The sequence below is a fragment of the Danio aesculapii genome, chromosome 7 (assembly GCF_903798145.1).
Source record: "Danio aesculapii chromosome 7, fDanAes4.1, whole genome shotgun sequence".
Classification (NCBI taxonomy): domain Eukaryota; kingdom Metazoa; phylum Chordata; class Actinopteri; order Cypriniformes; family Danionidae; genus Danio; species Danio aesculapii.
Window position 1 is genome coordinate 57,784,434 of NC_079441.1, and position 22,997 is coordinate 57,807,430.

General features: G+C 36.4%; 1 protein-coding gene across 1 annotated transcript in view; it reads right to left on the reverse strand.

Annotated features, from left to right (window-relative positions):
• Positions 1-22,997, reverse strand: part of pcxb (pyruvate carboxylase b) — a 340,834-nt gene that overhangs the window by 248,427 nt on the left and 69,410 nt on the right. The window contains exon 9 of the mRNA XM_056462259.1: positions 9,691-9,853. Within this exon, the coding sequence (XP_056318234.1) occupies positions 9,691-9,853 (163 nt within the window). The remainder of the gene's footprint in view (positions 1-9,690; positions 9,854-22,997) is intronic.

Here is a 22,997-nt window from a genome sequence, read left to right on the forward strand (position 1 = left end):
GTATGACATGTACAATGAGGTTCAACTGTCCGAGCTTACTATGGTGAATATGTTTCTATGAAAGATTTCCCTTGTAATTAGATTTTTACTTAAACTATCTCTATTTAAATGAATGGCTTTAAATACTTTTTTTTTTTTAAATATTATATTTGAATCCAAAGTGTCCCTATTTTATGGTTTAAAGGGTTCTTATCATTTTGATTAGGGACTAGAACAAGCATTTATTTAAAAGCACACTGTAAATTGTGCTAGTATAGCTGTCTTGTTTGTTTGTTTTATATATTGGCCAATAAAATGATAGGCTGGCATTTTGCTGATGTGTTACAAATATGATAAAAAAGATCAGTTATAATAGTGAAACAATTAATAGATGCTCTTAAAAACCTCTGCATATAAACATATCTGTAATAATTTGTGTAATAAAACATATTTTAGAGTGCTTTAGCTGGAACCCGACAAAAGCATCAGATCGACCTGTGTTTGTACTCGGGGACTAACTCTTTTCACTGAGAAATCCTCTTCTGAGCTTTAGGAATATATTAACTGCCCAATCCATATCCACATATTGGATCTGTGTTACAGTAGCATTGAAGATGCATACACACTAAAATATGGGTTGTTATAACACAGTGTTGGGTCAAACATGGTTAAACTTAACCATTAGGTTGAAAAGTGGTAATTACATTTATTAATAAAAAAAAAATTAAATAAAGTACCAATAAGCAACATCGGATGTGTCCATACTTGACCTAATATTTATGTTACAACAACCCAGTATTTTTAAAGTGCATAAGACAACATGTAGCACAGTGGATCAGATATTAATGTGAAAATACAAAATACAGACAGCAGGTTAGAAATCAGAAGCCAGTGGAAGAAAAAATCCAGATCTGAAGCAAAGAAAAGGAGGACATGTGTCATTCATAAACCCTCTCAAGCTAACAGACTGTATCACCTCTTGATATGGTGGTTAAGATTTCTAAAACAACAACAACCCATGGTTTACTAAAGACCTGAAAAAAAATGAAAATGTCATACAAAATGATGGTGAGGATTTTAAGATGAAAAGAAAGCAATTTAGGGTTATGATTGATTATATGAAAGCCAAGATTGAATTTAAAAGTGAATTAGATGATAAATTAGCAAATTAGGAGGATAGAATTAATTTAGATGATGGGACGCAACTCAAAAGGTGTGAATAAATGCACGTGACTTCAGTGGTTCAACTGTAATCATACAAAGCTTGTGCACAAACCCTTCAGTCACATCAGGTCCCGGTGCGTGCTTACTATATGGGTAATACGATGCTTGCGTGTTGGGCCGCTGAATCTATTGGCAATACATTGTATTCCCCATAGTACAAGAAAAAGTACACCCACACGACCTGATGATGTATGAAAAATATTAGTAAACAAAGTTTTTTTTTTTTTTTTAATAAAGCCAAAAGTTTTTTTTTTTTTTTTTTTTTTTGGAGCTTCATATGAGTACAGTTGAACCGCTAAAATTGCCTGGAATGTTTTGACAATGTTTTTGTTTTCTTTTATGTACGTTGAGCTTTAAAGGGTCATAGAACTCTCAGAATTATTTTAAAATAATTTAATTTTTGTTCTGAAGATGATTGAAATGACCTGAGGGTGAGTAATAAAAGATCTTCATTTTATAACTAATCCTTTAATAAAGTAAAGTTAAACAGGATTATAAGGATGGCAGGCAAAACATAGTATGTAAGCTAAAATCAATAGATATGTTGTATGATATAGCTGTTCAGAAGAATATTACAGCTACTAAAACAATATATAAACAAACCTATGCTATGTAAGAGTTATGTAATTATGTTACTGTGTTATGCTAATTCTTTTTATTATTATGTAAAGTCAAATTTTTTTGTTACTGCTGAACAATAAAGTATAAACAACAATAAAAATTACACTGTTGACCCTACACCTGCCCTTTAACCCACCCTTAACAATAATTCTTTTTTTTGTGTTCCAATTGTGTTAATTTGAAAGAATATCTGAAAATGTATAGTATTCCTACATTTGCCTTTTATTGAGCCTTTGATTTTAATATGTATCTAGTCTTTGATTTAAATCCTTTAATTTGAACATTTGAAAGAAAAAAAAAGATGTTATGAAACATGATATTAGACTTGAATCCAACTCTATGTGCATAATCAAACATAAGCTTTAAGGAGTAGCTGGGAGTCTCTGAGTGTGTCGCCCACACATTGTTTTAATATCACAACTCTGAGAGTATGCCTGTTTAAACTGTTGTATTTTTGCCTTTCACATGCTCAGTAAGGTAGCGTTTTATCCCTGTTGAGAGAAAAAAGAAACATCTGATGTGGTGAGGGAGAGGAAGTGTGCAGGGAGAGAAAACACAAAGATATGTGATTGAGAGAGGAATTCAATCTATTCTGATTGCATGGAGGAAGGCGGCGTGTGTGTGAGTATATGAATGTGCATGTGAAGGTCTCATGCAGGTGGTGCTCGATTCACAGTGGCTCTTCACACAGTTCAGCTGAAAAACCACTGCCATTCAATATCAGACAGCTTCATAAACGTTTGGTAAATGGAAAAAAAAAATAAAAGTTTTTGTTTCTATATAACCACAGAGAAAATATCTGCTGTATGAGCTGAACTCAAAGGGTTGTCACCCTTTGTGACCTGCTCTGTGGAAAAACCAGCTGAAGTCATTCTGCGTGATTTGTTGTGTTTGACATAAAATCATTCTACACAATGTAAAGAATATTCTCTGAAAATATAACCTTGATATCTTTAGTATTGACTTAGTTAGGCCATGTCAGAGATTTGCTTCATTTCAGACTAAAAAAAATCATCTTTTTGAGAAATTTCAATTAAAACAAAATCTTAAAATTAAAACTGCAACATATCCAAACCCTTATTTAGGTTGAATATATGCCATATACCAAACTAAAGCTGAGATTCTCTCATTTTCATTGACATATGACACGTTAATGTGGATTTTTGTAAAACATGTCTAACAATAGGGGGGTGGTACAATTAATTTTTTTCAACTTTTGTGTGAACTATTCCCTACAAAAGCTCAAGTTTTTTTTAAATTTTTTTTTAAATTAATAAATTGCAACAAATCAGGAAGCACAACAACCACCGCACTCACTCTATGTCAATATGTTTTTTTTCCATACAGTATGTAATACATAGTCATACTCATCATGTCAGTATCAAATCATATTTACTATCCCTCTTCAATGATCTGAATGGCTGCATTAACTTACCTGTATACCTTCATGCTGACTGAAACAGCAACAATGTTCTCCATTCAGTCTTTCTTTATTTGGAAATATATTGCTGGGGCTTTTAGAAAATATATTGTTCAGATTTTTTTACACTTGTTGAATTCATATGTTTTCTAGTTCAGCTAATTAGACTGAATGATAAATCCTTAATAAAAGGCTCTGCAATGTACTTCCTATTGTTGTGTACGCACTGTAGCTGGGGGGAACAAACACATGCTTGTGCACTTGAATAATTTAATTCTGTATTCTTGATAAAGAAGTAGGAATTTAGGGGACATGTGGTGATTAAGAATTAATAGAACTTTTCGACTTATAATTTTGTTTTGTCTTTTAAATGCAGTCACCATTAGTATTCTCTTTGGTGACATTGGAAACTGTTAAAGAGCAAAATTACTTTTGTTAAACAATGAGCTTTATGCATGCATAAATATTGGGTATACCACGTTTGACTGAGCCAAAACCAGCAAAATGACAATATAATTAATATGATGACTATAATTTAGGTAATGAGAGTAAATCAACTGAAATGTTTAAACAAAAACAAAAAAAAATAAAAAGTGAATCTACCTGTAATTTAATAGCTTCAATAAAATGGCTATTCTGGCTTTTTAGAAGATCACATCTGGTGACCTTCATAACACAGGTTTTTAGAAATGCCATTTCCTAATTAGTTTAAGGGAACACGTTTCTTAATCAGAAATTTAACTAAGAATATACTGTGTGAGTAGACATTTTTCAAAAGGCAAAATTTACTGCTAAAGCCATTTTAATTCAACTGTCCTCATCTCTTTCTCCATCCCACGGTTTCTCAGAAGGACTGTGCATTGCTGTGCTCAGGGAGTCATTCTTTCATTTTCTTCATCTCTTTATCTCTCTTGCTCTCCCTCACTCAACTAAAATGCTATGATCTCTTGCTGGGCCAGACATTTTAAGCCCTTTCTTGCTGAGCTTTCTCTCTCTTTTCTCCCTCTGTGCATCTCTTCCACCTCTCTGGAGCACTCAAACCATGACTTATTCATCCGACCCAGGATTTATTATGTTTGGCCATGCATTTTTAACAGTGTATTTTTTTAGGTACACACATTTCACGGCTGAAATACATCTCTGTGTGCAGAGGAGCCCATTCTCTGATCATGTCTGCTGTTTGCCTGCTCAAAAGAATAAAAGGTAAATAATAAGCAATCAATAATTAAGCGGACAGAAAAACTGGGAAAGACAGGAAAGAATTGTTGGAAGCTAGAGAAATAGGACACATCAATAGTTTGTCCAGAAATGAAAATTATGTCATTTCATACTTATCTCTATCTAGTTTTAAGTTTGTTTTTCCACCCTTGAGATGGCAGAATGTCCAAGCTTGTATTGACCGTTAGAGAAAAATTGATGTTAATAAGATGTGCTTGTGTACGCAAGAACAAGGAGAACATGCAAAGTCCATACAGAAATGCCAGCTAACCCAGCCGGGACTCGAACCAGCAACCATCTTGCTGTCAGGCAACATTGCTAATAACTGATCCACTGTGCTGCCTACATATATAATATATACACACACACACACACACACACACACACACACACTGGTACACATCAATTAATGCTGGTTAGACATATAGAAACAAGATTTGTTGTACAAGGCAAATAAGTGTAATTTTATCAAAACCCAGGAGAGATCTACGATATTTTGAAGAATGATGTCACAGATTATTTCCATAATGTCTAACACAGTTCATAAAACAGGGAAAATTACCTGCATATAGCATCAGAAGTTTTGAACTGGAGCAAGATGTTAGTAAACTTTTTTTGCCATTCATGCATCTTAAAAGTAAAGAACAAAAAGGGGAGAGCGCATTGTTTTGGGTTGCAACAGGGAACTCGAATACCCCATGAGACTCGAGTATCTGTTATTACACAAGGCTAAAGATGGAAACAAAAGATAACGGGAAAATCTCAGGCAGAGGAGATGTAGTAATGAGAAACAGATGAGTAAGAGAAAGCGAAAGAGAATGTTTCTGTGTTTCTAAATGCACTTTGGTCTAACTTCCTACACTATTAAAACACTAATGCTATTTTCATGGTGTATTTTCATAGTATCCATTTCAGGAATGAAAAATGAAATATAAAATATCTGGCTAAATCACAGTATGCCAAAGCAATGTTTGCAGAACATGGGGAAATTTCAAGCATGACTCTAATTTAAAAAAGTGTATGAGATTTTCAAAGATTTTTTATAGAGACGAAAAAATGACCAACCAATATTTAGACATTTTACAGTTTTTTTTTCAATTGTTTTGCCACAAATTTCAGGACCCTGATGACAATTTTCAAAGCTCTAGACACAAAACTCTAAGCAGTCACAACTTTTAACACAGGCTCTCCAGTGTTCGAAACTCTGCATGCTGCGTTCATGTCCTTAAGAAGTCATTGGTTCACATAATCCTTTTATCATACAATACTACAGGAACACAACTTCACCAGCACACAAGATGCACATCATTTCAATAAACAATATTTAACAATCATTAAATATTGTTGTTTAAAATATATGATACAGGTTTCAGTATTGTTTATAAATTAGTGTAGAGGGAACAGTACAGATAGTGGATAGACTGAAATAGTTTTATTCATTCCATCATGTAGGTTTACTGTCTAACTAACTGATTACTAACTTTCTTTTTTTTTTCTCACTGCACATCCCCATATGGAAAGCTGGTATGGCATGATATATGGCAACATCTGAAAATTACAATTGTAATCCACATACTGTACATAAAATGTCATAATGGTAGTCAATAATTTGTCAAAATAGTGCAAAAATCTGTTTTTTCAACCATAAATTTTTTTTTCAACCATATCATAAATAAGTCAGAATTATTAGCCCCCCTGTTTTCTTTTTCCCCCAATTTCAAACAGAGAGAAGATTTTTTTCAACACATTTCTAAACATAATAGTTTTCATAACTCAGTTCAAATTTTTTTTATTATTTTTTATCTTTGCCATGATGACAGTTAAAAATATTTGACTAGATATTTTTTAGGACACTTCTATACAGCAAAGTTACATTAAGGGCTTAACTAGGTTAATTAGGTTAACTAAGCAAGTTAAGGTAATTAGGCAAGTTATTGTATAACAGTGGTTTGTTCTGTAGAAAATCGAGAAAAAAAAAATAGCTAGGAGCTAATAATGTTTACCTTAAAATGGCTTTTAAAAAATTAAAAACTGCTTTTATTCTAGCCAAAATAAAACAAATGAGACTTTCCCCAGAAGAAAATAATATTATCAGACATACTGTGAATTTTTTTTTTTGCTCTGTTAAACATAATTTGGGAAATATTTAAAAAAGAAAAAAAAAATCAGAGGGGGCTAATAATTTATATATATATATATATATATATATATATATATATATATATATATATATATATATATAAATATGTGTGTGTGTGTGTGTGTGTGTGTGTGTGCGCGTGCGTGCGTGCGTGCATGCGTGTGTGTGTGTGTGTTGTTGTTGTTGTGCAGAATAATGCACAAAACTTAGGCCTAATAAGAAAACAAGCTAGATAATTTAATCTATTTAAATATTTATTATTATTAATAATGATGATGATAAACATAAAATATTCATTTTTTTCTAAATAGACAAAGTTTTTAAGCAGCAGGGTGGCACAGTGATGCTGAGTTCTACTTTTAAATAAATAATTTTATTTGTTTATTTTTTATGTTTTTATTTTTCCCTCTAGTTTTCCATTTCTAAAAATCTTATAAATAACTGCCTAAAATTAAAGCACTTTAATGAAATAAGCTTCTGTTTCAAAGCTGCATTTCTTGTGCTTTTTTTTCTTTCAGTACAGTTTTTTTTAAATAATATTTGAACCGGACGAAGTGATCAACTGTGTATTTTATAGCCTATATATTTAGACAGCTGTGTGTGTTATCTTATGCGATAGTTTAACTGACTGTTAGCCTATTTTAAACTATGAAGCTCTGAGCATAATTCGAATTACAAATTCGCTTCCATGACCACAACTTATTAATGCATATCCTTGTTTTAATTAATGTTATACTTTAATAATTAATTATAAAATCAATATTTCGTTCCTCGATTAGTCCACCTAAAACACTGAAATGAAAGTAATGAACTTAAATGAACTTAAAAATGAATTCATGGCATTTGGCAATTGTCTTTAAAAGTCATAATATGTAGCTTAAAAAACTATTCTAAATTTGTGCCCAATATTTTCTTTTTGACGGAAAAAAAAAAACATATGATTTTTCCAATCATATGTTTTTTTTTTTTCTTCATATGTTTTTCCAGACTGATCTCACAAGAAAACGTAAGTATTTTAGGTTTTGTCAGTTTAGTGGCTTATTCGTACGAATTTGTACGACTTCAGTCGTCTGAAATTGTACGATTTTCAAAAGGAGGTGTGGCACCTAACCCCTAAACCCAACCGTCATTGGGGGAAGAGCAAATCGTACTAATTTGTACGAACTAGATGTTGGTTTTCCAGGATATATGCTGGTTCTTAAAGGATTTAATAAGTACTTTTGTTTCAATCTAAATTTGTATTGTAAGTGAAAAATATTTTGGGTAGGCCTATTTATTTTATTATTTTTTCTAAACTGTTGGAAGCGCAGGTGAGAGAAGTTGTTCTTTTAATAGGCCTATGTTCTGTATGCTGCTGTTTGCATGTTAAAATAAATCAGTATTTTAAAATGTGTCAGATACAAAAATAAAATTGTATATATGTAATAATTAAATTATAATTTAGTATTAATCTGACCGGTTAAAGTTTATAGCCTATTCGGGTAACTGCACAGTTTCAGTGGTTTTAATTTTGTTTCAATTTATTATTATTTTTTTTTTTGCATGTGTGTGTGAAATATGCACGCATAGCAGCAACAAAAATGAGCTACATTTAAAAAGTATTGCAGCAGATCATTCTTTAAGTTTTAATGTGTTTAAATCATGCTGTGCTTTCTGTGTTCTATGCATTTGAGTCACACAGCAGTGTGTGTGTTTGTGTCCGCCCGCCCACCATGTTTGCTTGGACAAAAACAAATAAACGGATACTTTTTAGAGATGTACGAATGCGTTAGATAGTACAAATCCTATAAGCATCTTTGCACTTTTACATGTCTATAGACTATATGGGCTAATTTGCAAATAAAGTATACACTTTTTAAATATATATTTGCTCATTTAATTGAAGTACGACTTGAATGATTTTCATTTCTGTCCCATGTTTTGTTGCATGTGCATGTGAAATAATTACACATAGCATCAACAAAAATTGGAAAATATAATATGAGCTAGGGCCTATATTTAAAAAGTATTGCAGCAGATCATTTTATTGCGTTTAAATGGTTCTCTGTGTTTTGTGCATTTGGTGTGTGTTCAGTGGCGTAGCGGACGGGCCCGCAGAGTGTGTGTGTGTGTGTGTGTGTGGGGGGGGGGGGGGGTGTGCGTGCGTATGTGTGTGTGTGTGTGTTGGTTTACATAGGAACTCCTTAAGAATGAAACAAAAGACTGTCCTAAATGATGATAAGTAATACAAATATTGATACCACATTTTTAGGGCTAACTTGCATAGAGTAAAGCACAAATTCATATAAATCAAAATGTAAGTAATGAAGACCTACTCTGTTCCAACCTGCTGAGAGGTTCTTTAGACCATCCACAGGTGGATAGGCACAATCTCCAGACACACGAAGAGAGCTACAGTCAGTTTCTCAGAAGCACCAAGCACAGATTTCTTGGTTTTCTTCATGACATTAAAATGTTACCACTGGAACAAAATTGTGCATCAAACTGAACAGTACGGAGGGCACTGAATGAAAGTCCTTCCTGAAAATTGCTATCAATCAATGCTTCCTGCTCGACGACTCAACAAAATAGCAGCTCATCGAAAGTCTGTGAGAGTCTTTGTCTCTGTTTTAGTGCATGTGAATACACAGTGCAGAAAGACAAAGTGCTGCCACTTTAATGGCCAGATTGTAAAATGAGATTGAAGCTTTAGACAAAGAATTTGGTTTTGGACATAAACAGCCCCCCCAAAAGCACTTATGAAACATCTCCCAAACAATAAAAGTGGGTGTAAAACTAGCAAAATTGCAGAGAAAGTAAAAATATTTATTGAACCCACTTAATATTAACGGTCCCCTGAAGTGTTGTGAAACATGAAGCATTATTTAATGTGTTGACATGCTTGACATACTGAGCAGCTACTATGCCTTTTTTTTTAAATAGCCAATAATGTTTAATTTATAATAAATGAAAAAAAAAAAAGATCTGTTTAAAGTGTGTTGTTGCTTCACATTTTATTCCTGTTACATTATAATATATCATGTCTTGTATTATTAAATGGGGTGTCGATACTGTGATTTGCATAATTGCATGTCATTAGCAGACGTACCTCTATGCGACCTGTGTCTGGCTGAAAACCACGGGAGGGATCTTCTGTAGTGACCCGGCACTGTATGGCACAGCCATTGATCTGGATCTTGTCCTGTTCAAGACCCAGCTCAGGAAGACTGCGGCCCTCACACACACGCAGTTGTGCGTGAACCAAATCCACACTAACAGAAGAAAGGACAGATAGAGAGAAAAGGAGAAAGAGACAGACATTATCAGCACCAGCTGATGAATAAACCCTGAAGTGGAATAGAATTCATTACACAAACTTGAAACACCAATCTCACTTTTATCTTTGACAATCACAGCTGCATAATTAATTCACTGATCTAACTCCTTTGAAATGTTTATCCATGAAAGACGTTTGCCCACTTAGTGCTCACACCAATATCAAGCTATCTGCTTTGATTTATTTAATCCATTATGATGTAAACATATTGATTGTCAATGAACCACAGTGTCTAATAATCCAAATCAATCCTTCCTTAATTCATCCAATTAAAGTCTTTTAGACATGTTTTAGAGTTGTAAAATGCATAGAATTAGATTAAACAAACTTAAATGGCTATATGGACAGCGTTAAACACAAAAACAAATTTGTTCCTAAAACTACCTTAGGATTTCATACATACATTTTTAGCAAATCATTTCAGGGACTAAAGAGATCTGCAATTTTAGCTGACAGGAACTATGCTAACTTTACTGCTAAGCTGCTTAGCAAAATTGATAAACCACCTTTATTTGCAAGAGTTTGACAGGGAAGGACTTAAAAAAAAAACATTTTACCTTCTTGGTTGGACGTAAAACATATGCTGGTTAAGAAGCAGCTTTGACATTCTCTAATGACTTGGTATGAAAATGTTAAAAATAAGCTTAAACCACATTCTGTCTAAAACGTAACATACAATAGGCTACATACAGTATGCACACACTGACACTACTGCGCACACACACACACACACAAATATACTTGAATATGTTTTATCGAAACTCACTATAGGTATAATGATTATTATACTGTACAGATTATACATACTGTCCCCTACCACTGTCCATAAAAAAAACACAGTATATGGTCATTCATTTACATGAACATGTATACACACACACACACACACACACACACACACACACACACACACACTGTTCTGGTGCCAGGTCAAGTGAGTTATTCATGCTTGGTAATGGTCCAGGTAATCAAATAGCCAGTGGTCTGCAACTAGATTATGGCCTAGTTAACTGAAACTAAATCAAAGAGTGAATATGGCAATTTAAATTACTTCCAGGGTACACAAACACAAAATCAAATTGTTTGTTTGTGTACAGGGGGATGTTCCAGAAAGGAGGTTATGTGACATACCCAAGTAAGTTTAAAAGTAAGAAAGTGGATAATCTTAGCTTTCGGTTCCATAACTTTTGGGTATGTAAGCAATTTACTCTCTGAAGATAACCTGCTCTGGAGCAGTTTATGTTCCAGAGTTAGTCTGTTTCAGAGAAGTTACTAAGCATTGCATGCTCTTTTGATAAGAATCCTGTGGACGTGGAGGCACAGATATATTTAGTAGTTTATATTTATTTATTTTATTTTTTTATCGAGGATATGAACTGATTGAATGAAAAAATTTTTATTTATTTAACAAACATTTTGAAGTCAAACATGACAAACTGTGGGTCTGCACTTACCATAGAATACATACATTCAGTGCAGCTCTTTGTTTTTGCATCAGGGCATTTTACTGTAGAATGTGGCAGTGTGTAGAGCCATCCGTACAGTAAGCTGTTCTATACATTTTTGTACAGTTCTTTGACCATAAACCACTGCGTATCATTATACAGACATTTCAGTTCGCACCAATAGTTTTAGAAAACTATGGTGCTCACAACAGAACGTGCTTGAATCTCGTGTAGAGATTCTATCCACACTGCACACACACTAGATATATTTTTTTTATATCTTTTTCCAGGGTTCCCAGAGTTTTTGGATGTAGCCTCTTTTAAAGCTCAATCGGTCGATTAAGGAGATTATGATAATGAAAAAAAAAAAACTGTCCATAGTATAAAGCTTATATTTAGCTTAATTTTTATGTCCTTAATATTTTGGTGTAACAACTCATCACTGCTTCCTACTTAACTACTTCATAACTACTGTACTAGGATATCCTTTTCTGCCTTATATGATGGCACCCTACCCTGCACTTAGCCTGAAACAGTGTAACTCATAAAATGATCCAAGCAGGCCAAAGAGATGGAGGAGTGCTAAGACACATAATTTGTTAGAAAATGTTTAATTAAATAGTTTGGACTGAAGCACTGAAGGTTATTTCCTGAAATAACTTTTTTTTTTACATTGCTTTGTACACACACCTTTCGACATGTAATAATTTTTCTTCCTATACATTTCTCACCTTAAGGTGATGCTCATTTTAATGGATAGTGTTTTCTTTAAGCAGACTTTGCTTGTTTTACTTTAGAATTAAAATTAATGAAATAGTGTTCTGTGATACAATAGCAAAATTCAAATATGGAAAGCGCAGACAAATTCTTACACTACTTGTTGCAAAACAAAAATTATAAAAAGAACCCAAAGGTACCTGACAATACTCACTTATAACTGTGACACATTGTGTGGTTTAAGGTCCAATAATTCAACCACTGATTAGCCTGCATTAGGGCCCAGAGCAGCTTCTTAGACTTTGCTGGCCCAAAGCAGTTAGACAGGCCTCAGCCTCCCTTCTATTAGCTACACGACAGAAAGAACATTCTAGAGTGTTTAATGCATAGCCTCACTAATCAAAAATTACCATTTAGGAAAATGTTTCTGTGTTTAGTTTTGACTTTAGACAGAGTTATTTTAGCTCTAGAAGGATTACAGCTTCTATGAGCTATATATACTTGTCAATATATATAATTATTGTGGCCTTAAGTTAATGGCAGGAAAAGTAAATGCATGAATGGTTATACAACATACTCAAAAATTATGTTGAAGATAAGTTTAATTTATCATTACAATAAAAGGGGCAGGGTGGCATGTGTAATTTAACAAACTAAAGCATTTTCTCTCATATTTTTTTTCTTTTCTTATACATTTATTATTGTATATTTCTTTCCTTCGTGGATGCAGCTGTATTGCTTTTTCATTATAATCAGCATTAATTCCTCATACGCCAACATTAAAGCTTCCAACTTGCCCCTTTTTTCTCACCGTGACATTCCATGGTGACTCATGAATTTGGCGATATACTAACAATGCCTTCAGGTATGCTCTGTGTGTGCACATTAACCTGTGGTAATCTTGATTAAAGATAAGGTTGATTAAACTAACTCCTCTCAGTTGTTTTAGAACCGACATACTCGCGGTAAGCAGGTTTTGGGTTAATCAACTGAGAGTTCAGGCTTAACAGATGGTAAGTTAACCCAGCTTTCTAGAATACACCCCTGGTTAAGTGACACTTGAGACAAATCAAATGGAAATTAACCCTGCATTGAAAGTGGTCCCAAACAAAACATAACGGAAAACAAAAAAATATATATCATGTTTTTCTTCAAATACAATATTGTCAAAAGACAATAGGTGAGTGTCAGAATAAGGTTTGATGGGAGGGTACAGTAAATATAATTATGGTAGTATAAATACCACTGATATACTTTTGAAGGTCTATGCTGTGCTTTTTGTGAATCATGAATCTGACAGGTCAAAGTTTTAACTCAGGGTTGTTGATCCACACACACAATGTCAAACATACAGTGGCAGAAGATACATAAACAAAATCAGGACGAATCATAAAACATGTAGTCTGACATTCACATACACAGTGTTTTAAGCATCCCAATAATATTCATGCTAAAATAAAATAACTCTAGCAAGACAGAAGACTGTTTAAGCCTGATCCTGTCGAGTAGCACCCAGCTAGTCATCTTTAGTTTTCTCCTGGAGGTTGAGTACAGCCCCAGAGCCCCAGCACATTCAACCATAATAGAAAGTATTATTTTTCATCCGGCTTCTGTTTATAGCTTGTTCCCCTCATTATCTGTGCCTACAAAAATATTACATGTAAATGAGATGAAAATGTACAGGTTTTACCCACAAAGATACATTTGATAACAACACTGGATTAAAGAAAACGTATATTTGGAAACAGCTGACTAGAAGAATTTCACTAAATAATTTCACTTAATATTTCACTAATTTAATTGAGCATCTGAGCATTTCTATTGGCTGCAATTTAATAACAAAATAACACATCACATAACTGGTCTCAACAGAATTTACCATATTACAGTGGTCAGAAGGAACATCTGAAAGAAACAGTCAGAGTGTTTCTGCAAGTTAGAAATTACAACACAAATTACAATATGTTTGTGCATTACATTAAATCTGATTAATTCCTTTAGAATCGCTTTAAATAATTTAGATAGAAGGTATGTGCAAACTAAATCAGACTATCACTGGGTTGATATTTATTAACAGCGAATCTTCTATTCTGTATCTTTATGTTGTCTTTGTGCATGTGAAACTACAAAGTGAGTCTGAATCTAGAGATACTTTTCATTTCAGTGGTCATGAGGCATTCCACATAAACAGCAACTCTTGTTTTTGGTTTAACAAGTTCAAATAAATAACTATTTACAACAGAATATGGATCATCACATGTTCATGCACAATAGTGTTTCCAAGGGCACTGGTGGAATTTTGTTTATGTTCCTCTGTGTTGAGCTTCTTTGCACATATTTTGTTTTTTCTTAATGCTACCTCAATGTACAAGTGACTCAAACATACTCATTCAGAGGCAGTTACCGGCGGACATGCAACTACTTTATTCATAAAGTAAACAGAAAACAAAAGTTTCCAACTACAGCTACTTCACAGGACTCCACTCTTGTAAACACTTGCTCCAACAGGCACGCTGCTCACGCTGCCCACACCCGTCCCTGCTATCTAGCCAATCACAGAACTTGTTCTACACATTGTTGTTTTTTGAGAGGTGTGCATCAGCATCGGCGTCAGCCATGGTGATGGGTCTACCATGTGAAGGCTACGCCGGACCATATGTGTGCGCTTGATGCAGAAGTATAAACAGAGCGAAGTTACGTGACTCCACAAGCAGTTGGGAAAGTAACTACAACAACTTATCTATTTAAGTTAACTAAACTTAGACCTTGTCCATTACACTTGTATTGTCAATTCCAGTCAACTTTAATCTGAGTTAAGTCAACTTCAATATTTAAATATTTAAGTGAAGTAAACTTAAAATTTTAAGGTAGCATGGACACTTTTTAAATTGAAATTTTTTTTTTTTTTTTTTTACACATTTTTTACTAAGGTTTTTTTAATTTAAAAAAGCAGGCCTAATCAATGGCTCCATGGACAATAAGCATTTATTTAATCAAATTCCTTTATCAAAACCTTTAATACAAGTCATTATTTTTAAAATTACGTCAGGACCATCTGATTTTACCTTAGCACTTGTGTGCTTTCATTTTCTCCATCTCATTAATGGTGAGTTCAGGTGAGGGGTTGTTTTGCATTAGTTAAACTGTTCTCAGTTTAGGGTAGCCTGTGTCAAACAGGCACATACATATCAGTTTATAAATATAGCTGCAAGCAGCAATTAAGGGGCCAAGCACTTCAGTGGCAGAATGAGCAAAGCAGTCCAGAAGCAGAAATAGAAAAACAGTCCAGAGGCAGAATGATAAAAGCAGTCCAGAGGCAGAATGACATAGGCAGTCCAGAGGCAGAATGAGAAAAGCAGTCCACAGGCCAAAAGCAACAATGTTAGTCAGGAGCATCAGACAAAGTGAAACAATGAGTTTCTGAATTAATTTGAAGTATGTTTCACTTAAAATATCAGAAAATCATGAAAACAATTAACATAGGAATGATTTATTGGATTATAACTTTTGACCAATAGATGACAGAGTTACAAATGTGGTGTGCTGTGGTCAGTTTTAGGTGATAATTATGCACCTAAAGTTTGATGTCAATATATTTAAGTAGCGCAGAGAGACAGCGTCAGATGCAGTTTGGCATTATACCAGCACATTTGTCGATGCTGCAAAGTGACAGCCATTATGCTGATCATTATGGTTTCCATAAATTTTGTTCAGCATGGTCTAAAGATGATCAAAGTCAAATTTGGTTCAAATTGAGCTAGAGGTCAAGGAGGAGTTCACAAAAGCAGGTTTTTTAACAAAATCAATGTGGAGGACAAGACGTTTTCCCAAATATGGCATGTTTGGTATCAATGTTCTCAGCATGACCCAAGGATTAAGGTGAGATCAATTTTACCACAAAAAACATATGCAATCAACATTTATTAGCCATTTTTGAAGATTTATTATTAATGGTTAAGGGTTTCTAGCGCTTGACCACTAAGTGGAGCTGTTATAAAATTTATGTGTTGTGGTTATTGTGAGGTGCCAGTGAAAAGTTCAGCATCAATATATTTAAACGTTGCAGAATTACAGCCTCAGACAATCTTTGACATCGTACCACCACATTTGTTGGTGCTATAATAAAAAAAAAACATGTCACCTATCAACATAAATTCCATGAGTTTTTTTTTGCCAGCATGGTCTGAAGAACATCTGAGTCAAATTTGGTGAAAATTGGAAAAACGATCTAGGAGGAGTTAAAAAAACAGGTTTTCAATCAAAAACAAAATGGCGGACAGGAAGTTTAGTTGATTTTATTTTATTTGGTATCAATAGTCTTGATATGATCCAGGAAATATAACAGGACATGTCATGTCAATGAGCAATGTTTAGAAAAAGTTTTTAGCATTTTTCAAAAACTGCTTATAACTTTTGGCCATAAGGCCCTGCTCTGTGGCACTGCTCTGTGGCACTGCTCTATGAGTTTTTGAGTACCTTTAGGGCATGGTGTCAAAGAAGCATGCCGTGTTTTGTAATGATATGTGAATATGTTCATTACAAACAGATATTAATAACTGTCTGTAGCCACGTGAGATTGCACGTGTTAATACTTTGTGAGTTAACAAATATATGTTGCATATTTATGCCGATGCAGTGGGTAGCATGATCGCCTTACAGCAAGAAGATTGCTAGTTTCTGTGTGGAGTTTGCATGTTCTCCCCGTGTTTGCGTGGGTTTCCTCCGGGTGCTGCAGTTTCCCCCACAAGTCCAAAGACGTGAGGTACAGGTGAATTGAATAAGCTAAATTGGCTGTAATGTATGAGTGTGTATGGAAATTTCCCATTGATGGGTTGCAGCTGGAAGGGCATCCACTGTGTAAAACATATGCTGGATAAGTTGGTGGTTTATTGCTCTACGGCAACCCCAGATTTCAGAAAGGGACTAAGCCGAAAAGAAAATTAATAAATGAATGTTGCATATTTATTCTAAAAAAAAAGCTAATTAAATTGTATCTGTTAATAACATTAATTGTTAAAATTACCCATTTGGATATTGATTAAATGACCAATATGAGCATAGTTAACCAATCAGAGATAGTGAAGCGCAGTAGTAAATTACCTATTTTGTAAAATTGTGTTAAAATAAAGAACTTTATATTGACCAGAATGTTAGTCCCCCTTCGGATGGGGAACTTCAATGCGATAGACAATTATTAATCCACTTAGTCTGAAAGAGTATGTAAACGGGCCAATGAAATGCCAATTAAATTGGCAGCGTCAGCTAGCGCACCTGATGCTTGTTGCAATCACTTTAGCAATAAAAGCACAGGGAAAGCAAGAAGATGCATCCTTTTTTTCTTCAGAGACTTCACAGCCTTCTGAGTGAGTCGATAAGGTTGTTAATGCGGTGCTCGTGGGCAGTGCATGCCGTCACTGTGGTGACATGTCTGTTGCGCAGTTAAAATCGCGGGTTGCTCTTGCAAAAGCGCAACCCACCCCAGATGTCTCCCGCTCCACGGCTGGACACTCGGGCAGATCTGAGGATTATAGAGGGAATAAATCTCCTCCACGCGCTCCATCCAAGCTTCGAGTGAGAGAAGCGCTCCGTCCTCAGATGGCTCCACCCTCTCACTTGATGACACAGAGATTCTGATGTCCTCCACTGCATCAAAGGATGAGCTGTCATTGTCTAATGAAGAAAGGATCTAGAAACAGACATGATAACCGTGCTTTCCCGGGCTGCTTTGGCCGTGGGCCTGGAGATGGTTTTTCCCCCAGCCCCGCAGCCAGACCGACTAGATAGGTATGTGGAGGACTAATCTAGCCTCCCATCCCTTTCTTCCCGCAGGTGCATCGTTGGCTCAGGCAGTCTGGAGGGCACTTTTCTCTGCCCGATCTGCGTGCGCCTCCGATTCACCACCCTTGATGTTGGAGCAGCCAGGGTGAACGAGTTGATTCCCAGATTTAGAGTGCTACTGCAAGCCCGCATGCTCTCTGGAGCAATTGATTATGCACAGAGACAAGGTGCTCTGGCACCTCCATCTTTTGGGGCTTCAGGTCAACCGAGAAAAGAGCAAACTCAACCCCATGCAGAGGATCTCTTTTCGAGGGCTGGAGCTGGACTCGGTCACCATGACAGCTAATACTGAACTGTCTGAGAGAGTTCGACAGTAAAATAGTGGTCACTGAAATTATTTCAGAGGCTCCTGGGGCATATGGCATCCGCAGCCGCTGTCACGCTGTTCGGATTACGCAATATGAGATGACTTCAGCACTGGCTTCACTATTGAGTCCCAAGATGCGCATGGCATGCGGCACACACCGAGTCACTGTTACTGCACTGTCGCCGCGCCCTCAGCCCTTGGAACGACCCCTCGTTCCTACAGGCCAGAGTGCCTCTAGGACAGGTGTCCAGTCATGTTGTTGTTTCAACAGATGCTTCCAGCACGGGCTGGGGGGCTGTAAGTTGCGGGCATGCAGCCGGGGGCTGTGGAAAGGAACTGAGTTGCATTGGCACATCAATCGCCTAGAGCTGTTGGCAGTGTTCCTCGCTCTCCACCATTTTTTTCCGGTGCTGGAGTAGCAGCACGTGCTGGTCAGGATAGACAGCACGGCAGCGGTGGCATATATCAACCACATGGGGGGTATTTGCTCTCGCCGCATGTCTCAGCTCGCCCACCGTCTGCTCCTCTGGAGTCATATGCGGCTGAAATCGCTGTGCGCCATTCACATTCCAGGCGAGTTCAACAGTGCAGCCGACACGCTCTCTCGGCAGCTTTTACGCCCTGAAGTGGACCCCTGAAATTGCAAGATCAGCATTGTGCTTTCTTTCCTCCAATAGAAGCTGAAGAGCAGGCTGTCGCCCTCCACACTTAGGTTTACGTGGCTGCCATCTCAGCTCATCATGACGTGGTGGCTGGCAGCACCGTGGGAAGGCATAACCTCATCATCCAGTTCCTCAGAGGCGCTAGGCAAATTATACCTCCCGCCCCCTTTCATGCCCTCTTGGGATCTCGCCCTCGTTCTCACTAGCCTGCATACAGATCCCTTCGAACCACTCGACTATCTTTAAGATTTCTGTCTCTGAAGACAGCTCTGCTGGTCGTGTTGGCATCGATTAAGAGGGTCGGTGACCTGGAGGCATTTTTGGTCAGTGACTCGTGCCTGGAATTTGGGCCGGCTTACTCTCACGTTGTCCTGAGACCCCGCCCGGGATATGTGCCCAAGGTTTCATCTGAGCAGCTCTTTATCTGTTATGGTGGTCGGCAGCAGAAAAGTGCCGTATCGAAGGCTGTATCTGAGGTTGGCCCACTGGATAGTGGATGCCATCTCCCTCGCTTACCAGAGCCAGCGCAAGCGGTGTCCCCCAGGAGTGCGTGTGCACTCCACTCGGAGCTTCGCATCCTCTTGGGCGCGTGCATGCAGCGCCTCTCTAACAGACATCTGAAGAGCTGCGGGCTAGGCGACACCTAATACATTTGCAAGGTTTTACAATCTACGAGTGGAGCCGGTTTCCTCAAAGGTTTTTGGTAACACTTGGTGATTGAAGAAACAACTCGGTTAAGGTGTTGAAACACGCTTGCTGTGCCATTCTCCCTAACACGGAGATACGTGCGCTTATTCACTCTGTCAGTAAAATTCCCCGCTTAGGTGAGGCCTGCGGAGATTCCTCCGAGGCCCCCAGCAATGATTCAGCAGAGGAGTCACTCGCTGGCCCATTACGTTGTAGGTTTGCCCTCTGGTCAGCCCGCGTTTTGGCTATAGGTGCCTGCTATGCGTGATTCCCATTAGGCAATCCCATATGCCTGTTCAGCCACGGTGCAGTCCCCCCCTTACAGGCGGACCCATGTCCTCCCTCTCCACTAACCATCTTATTATATGCGTACTCCCCCTTTTCAGGGCTAGTCCATATACTCTTTTGCCACCATATCTCCCCACTTGGGTAGCAGGTGGCCTTCGCAGCATCCTCCCTATCGGGACTGCACGCTTTCCCAACGTACTGTCCTATTTAAATTCCTAGAAATTATCTAGATGCTTTGCGGCTCCGGAAAAATAAATCTAAATCCATAAATCTTCTTTGAAATGGGATAAGTAAGGGCCAGGGAACACATTGGAAGACTGAGCCTCTCTATGATGCAGGTGCACTCACGCTTGCCTGGCAAACCTCTCATCGAAGGCGGAGGTAAGGTGCAGTCATTATGGCATTTTCCAGACATTTCCCGTAAGTGGATTAATTCCACTATAGCATTGAAGTACCCCACCCGAAGGGCAACGCTCTGGTTACTACAGTAGCCCTCGTTCCCGAGAGGGGGGGGGGGGGGTGGACTGACGCTGCCAATTCGTTCATTTTCCTTAACATTCTCATAAAGTTATATAACATTTATTTTACGTTCTTAGGGTGTTAAAATCATACTTAAAAATGATTAACAATATTTTGCTTATAATAACATTCTTTTTTGAACGAACCAATGTGTCAATGAGTACATCATACTCTAGATAAGACTTCGATATCTTATATAAGACTGAACCTAAATAGAAGTATTATTGGGTAAATTCACTGCAGATTTCTAACCACAGGTGCATAGGAACAATTTAACAAAGCCTGTCTGGAACAACAACCCTGTGCTACTCATGATGAATGGCCCACCATGCATGCAACACACAGAAGAACAAAGACATAAGCAATCACTACTGGTGTCAGCAGCTACATAAATGCCTGTAATTTAAATATTCACACATGCTCTCACCTGCGATCCGCATACAAAGCACGCATGGCTTTAGGCATCACTTTATTTTCAAACAACAGACTCATAATTAATGTCTGCCACTGCTATTGAGCCGAGACACACCGAGTGAGAAGTTGAGAATGTGCAAGGTAGAATAGCTAATGCCCTACATGCTGAGAACGAGTGAAAGAGTGTGTGTGAGACAGAAAAAAGATTGCAATTTGCTCATTAAAATGTATAAAAAAACAACAAATGTGGAAATACAATAAAATGAATAACAGAGTAATGACAAGCACATTAGTTTGTGCAGTAATAATGATTATTTGAATGTGAATAGCAACTGAATTGTAAACAAATTCATGTAAATACATCCATTTTGCACTACTTGTGTGTTATTCCAATTTCAAATAAAGCACTCAATTTTATGCTCTAACATGGGTCCTAAAAAAGACCAAAGACACTGCAATACTTGCTTATTTGTCAGCAATGATAGCAACACTCAGATCCAGGGTCAAACATTTGCGTTTAGAAATCAAAGAGGTTACAGAGGACACATGTCACTCAATACTGATCAAAGATCAGCAGGAATGTGTTAATGAGCCTTTAACAGCAGGCTGACCTTGAGTGGTGGAAGCCACATCCTTCCCACAAACAAACACAAATACCCACCTCTGCTTATTCTGCAAATTTGATCAACGATGTGTACAGAAAACCTGGACGCAAATACAAATGCACAAAGTGTATATACGTTTTCTATAAGCGTAATATTACCTCTATTTTCTAGCTCTCGTATTTGATCTGGGTTTCACCCTCAGCCTGCTGTTCACAGAAGCATTAATTATTGGCTTACCGCTTTTATCTACCACCACACACTCATGAGTCAGAAAACACATTCAGGAGATAATAGGATAATAATGAAAAAAAACAAAACTCAAGTAATAAATACAACATGAAAGAGACAATGAGGGCAGCATAGACAGTGCAGAGAGAGAGAAGCAGTAATAGCAAAGAACTGTTATGGGATCAAGTAGAAAGTGAATACATTTGGAGAAAATGCACATCTACAGATTGCTATATTTAAAGGAGTATTTAAAGGAAAGTAAAGGAAAAGCAATGGAGTAAAATTGTCTTTTTAGGATAAGTTGAATGTGCAGACAACCACATTGGAATCCAAAAGTCTGAAAATCTGTAAGTTTGTTTATTTGAACTTGTGAATAAACAAGTGATATTACGACACTCATAAATAGTCAGATTTTCTTGATTCTACTGAAGCACAACATGGCTTTTTAATGGCACGAACCACCAGTGCAACAGAACATAAAGTACACACTTCAACTCTTACATATTCACAAACAAAAACTAACAAAAAGCACTTGACAGAAATGTAAAATTAGTTTTTCTTATTTACTAACAGCCGTGAAGCTTAATGACATCAAAAATGATTGGCATTGCTTTCGCTGAGGCTGTCAAGTGCTAAATAAACAATGGTGTTAGCAGTCAATTTTTCTATTGTGCTTCAAATGTAAATAGAAAAAAAGAGAAAACAACATATTTCAGAGAATAGGGAGATAAATAATGGAAGATATACATGTTTAGGGTTGTTTTTGACTTTTTCTAATATTCATATTGCTGTTTATTTTTTGCAAATTAATGTATTAATTTCTGGATTTTAAATCTATATATATTTATATCTATAAAGATGTTTCTGGTTTTGGGTCTTATCATTCTGGGCAATCAAGAAGGTAGGAGACAGATAACAGTAAAAGGTTCAGATGGGGATTTTTTTTTTTTATGGATGAGCTATGAATAAAGAAGTGCCATCTCTGGTGTCATTTTCATCAGTCTTCTTCAGGAGCCATTTAATCATCAATAATCAGTCATCGGTATGTGGGAATGGACATTAAACATTTAATTCATTAATAATTTTGTAATGTAATAAAATATAAAATACATAATATTTGTTTTCTAATTGTATTCCAATATGCTCAATGCTGAAAATGTAAAATACTATTATTTAATTTGTTAAGTTCCGTATTTATTATGAAATATTTATTCTTACCTTTAAAGCTTTAAATAGTCTAGCTCCTGTTTATCTAATCAACCTTCTGTCTTGCTACAATCCAACCCGTTTTTTAAAATCTCAAAACTCAGGGCTTCTGGTATTACCCATAATAGCAAAGTCCACTAAAGGTTGTCCACCTTCTCTATTT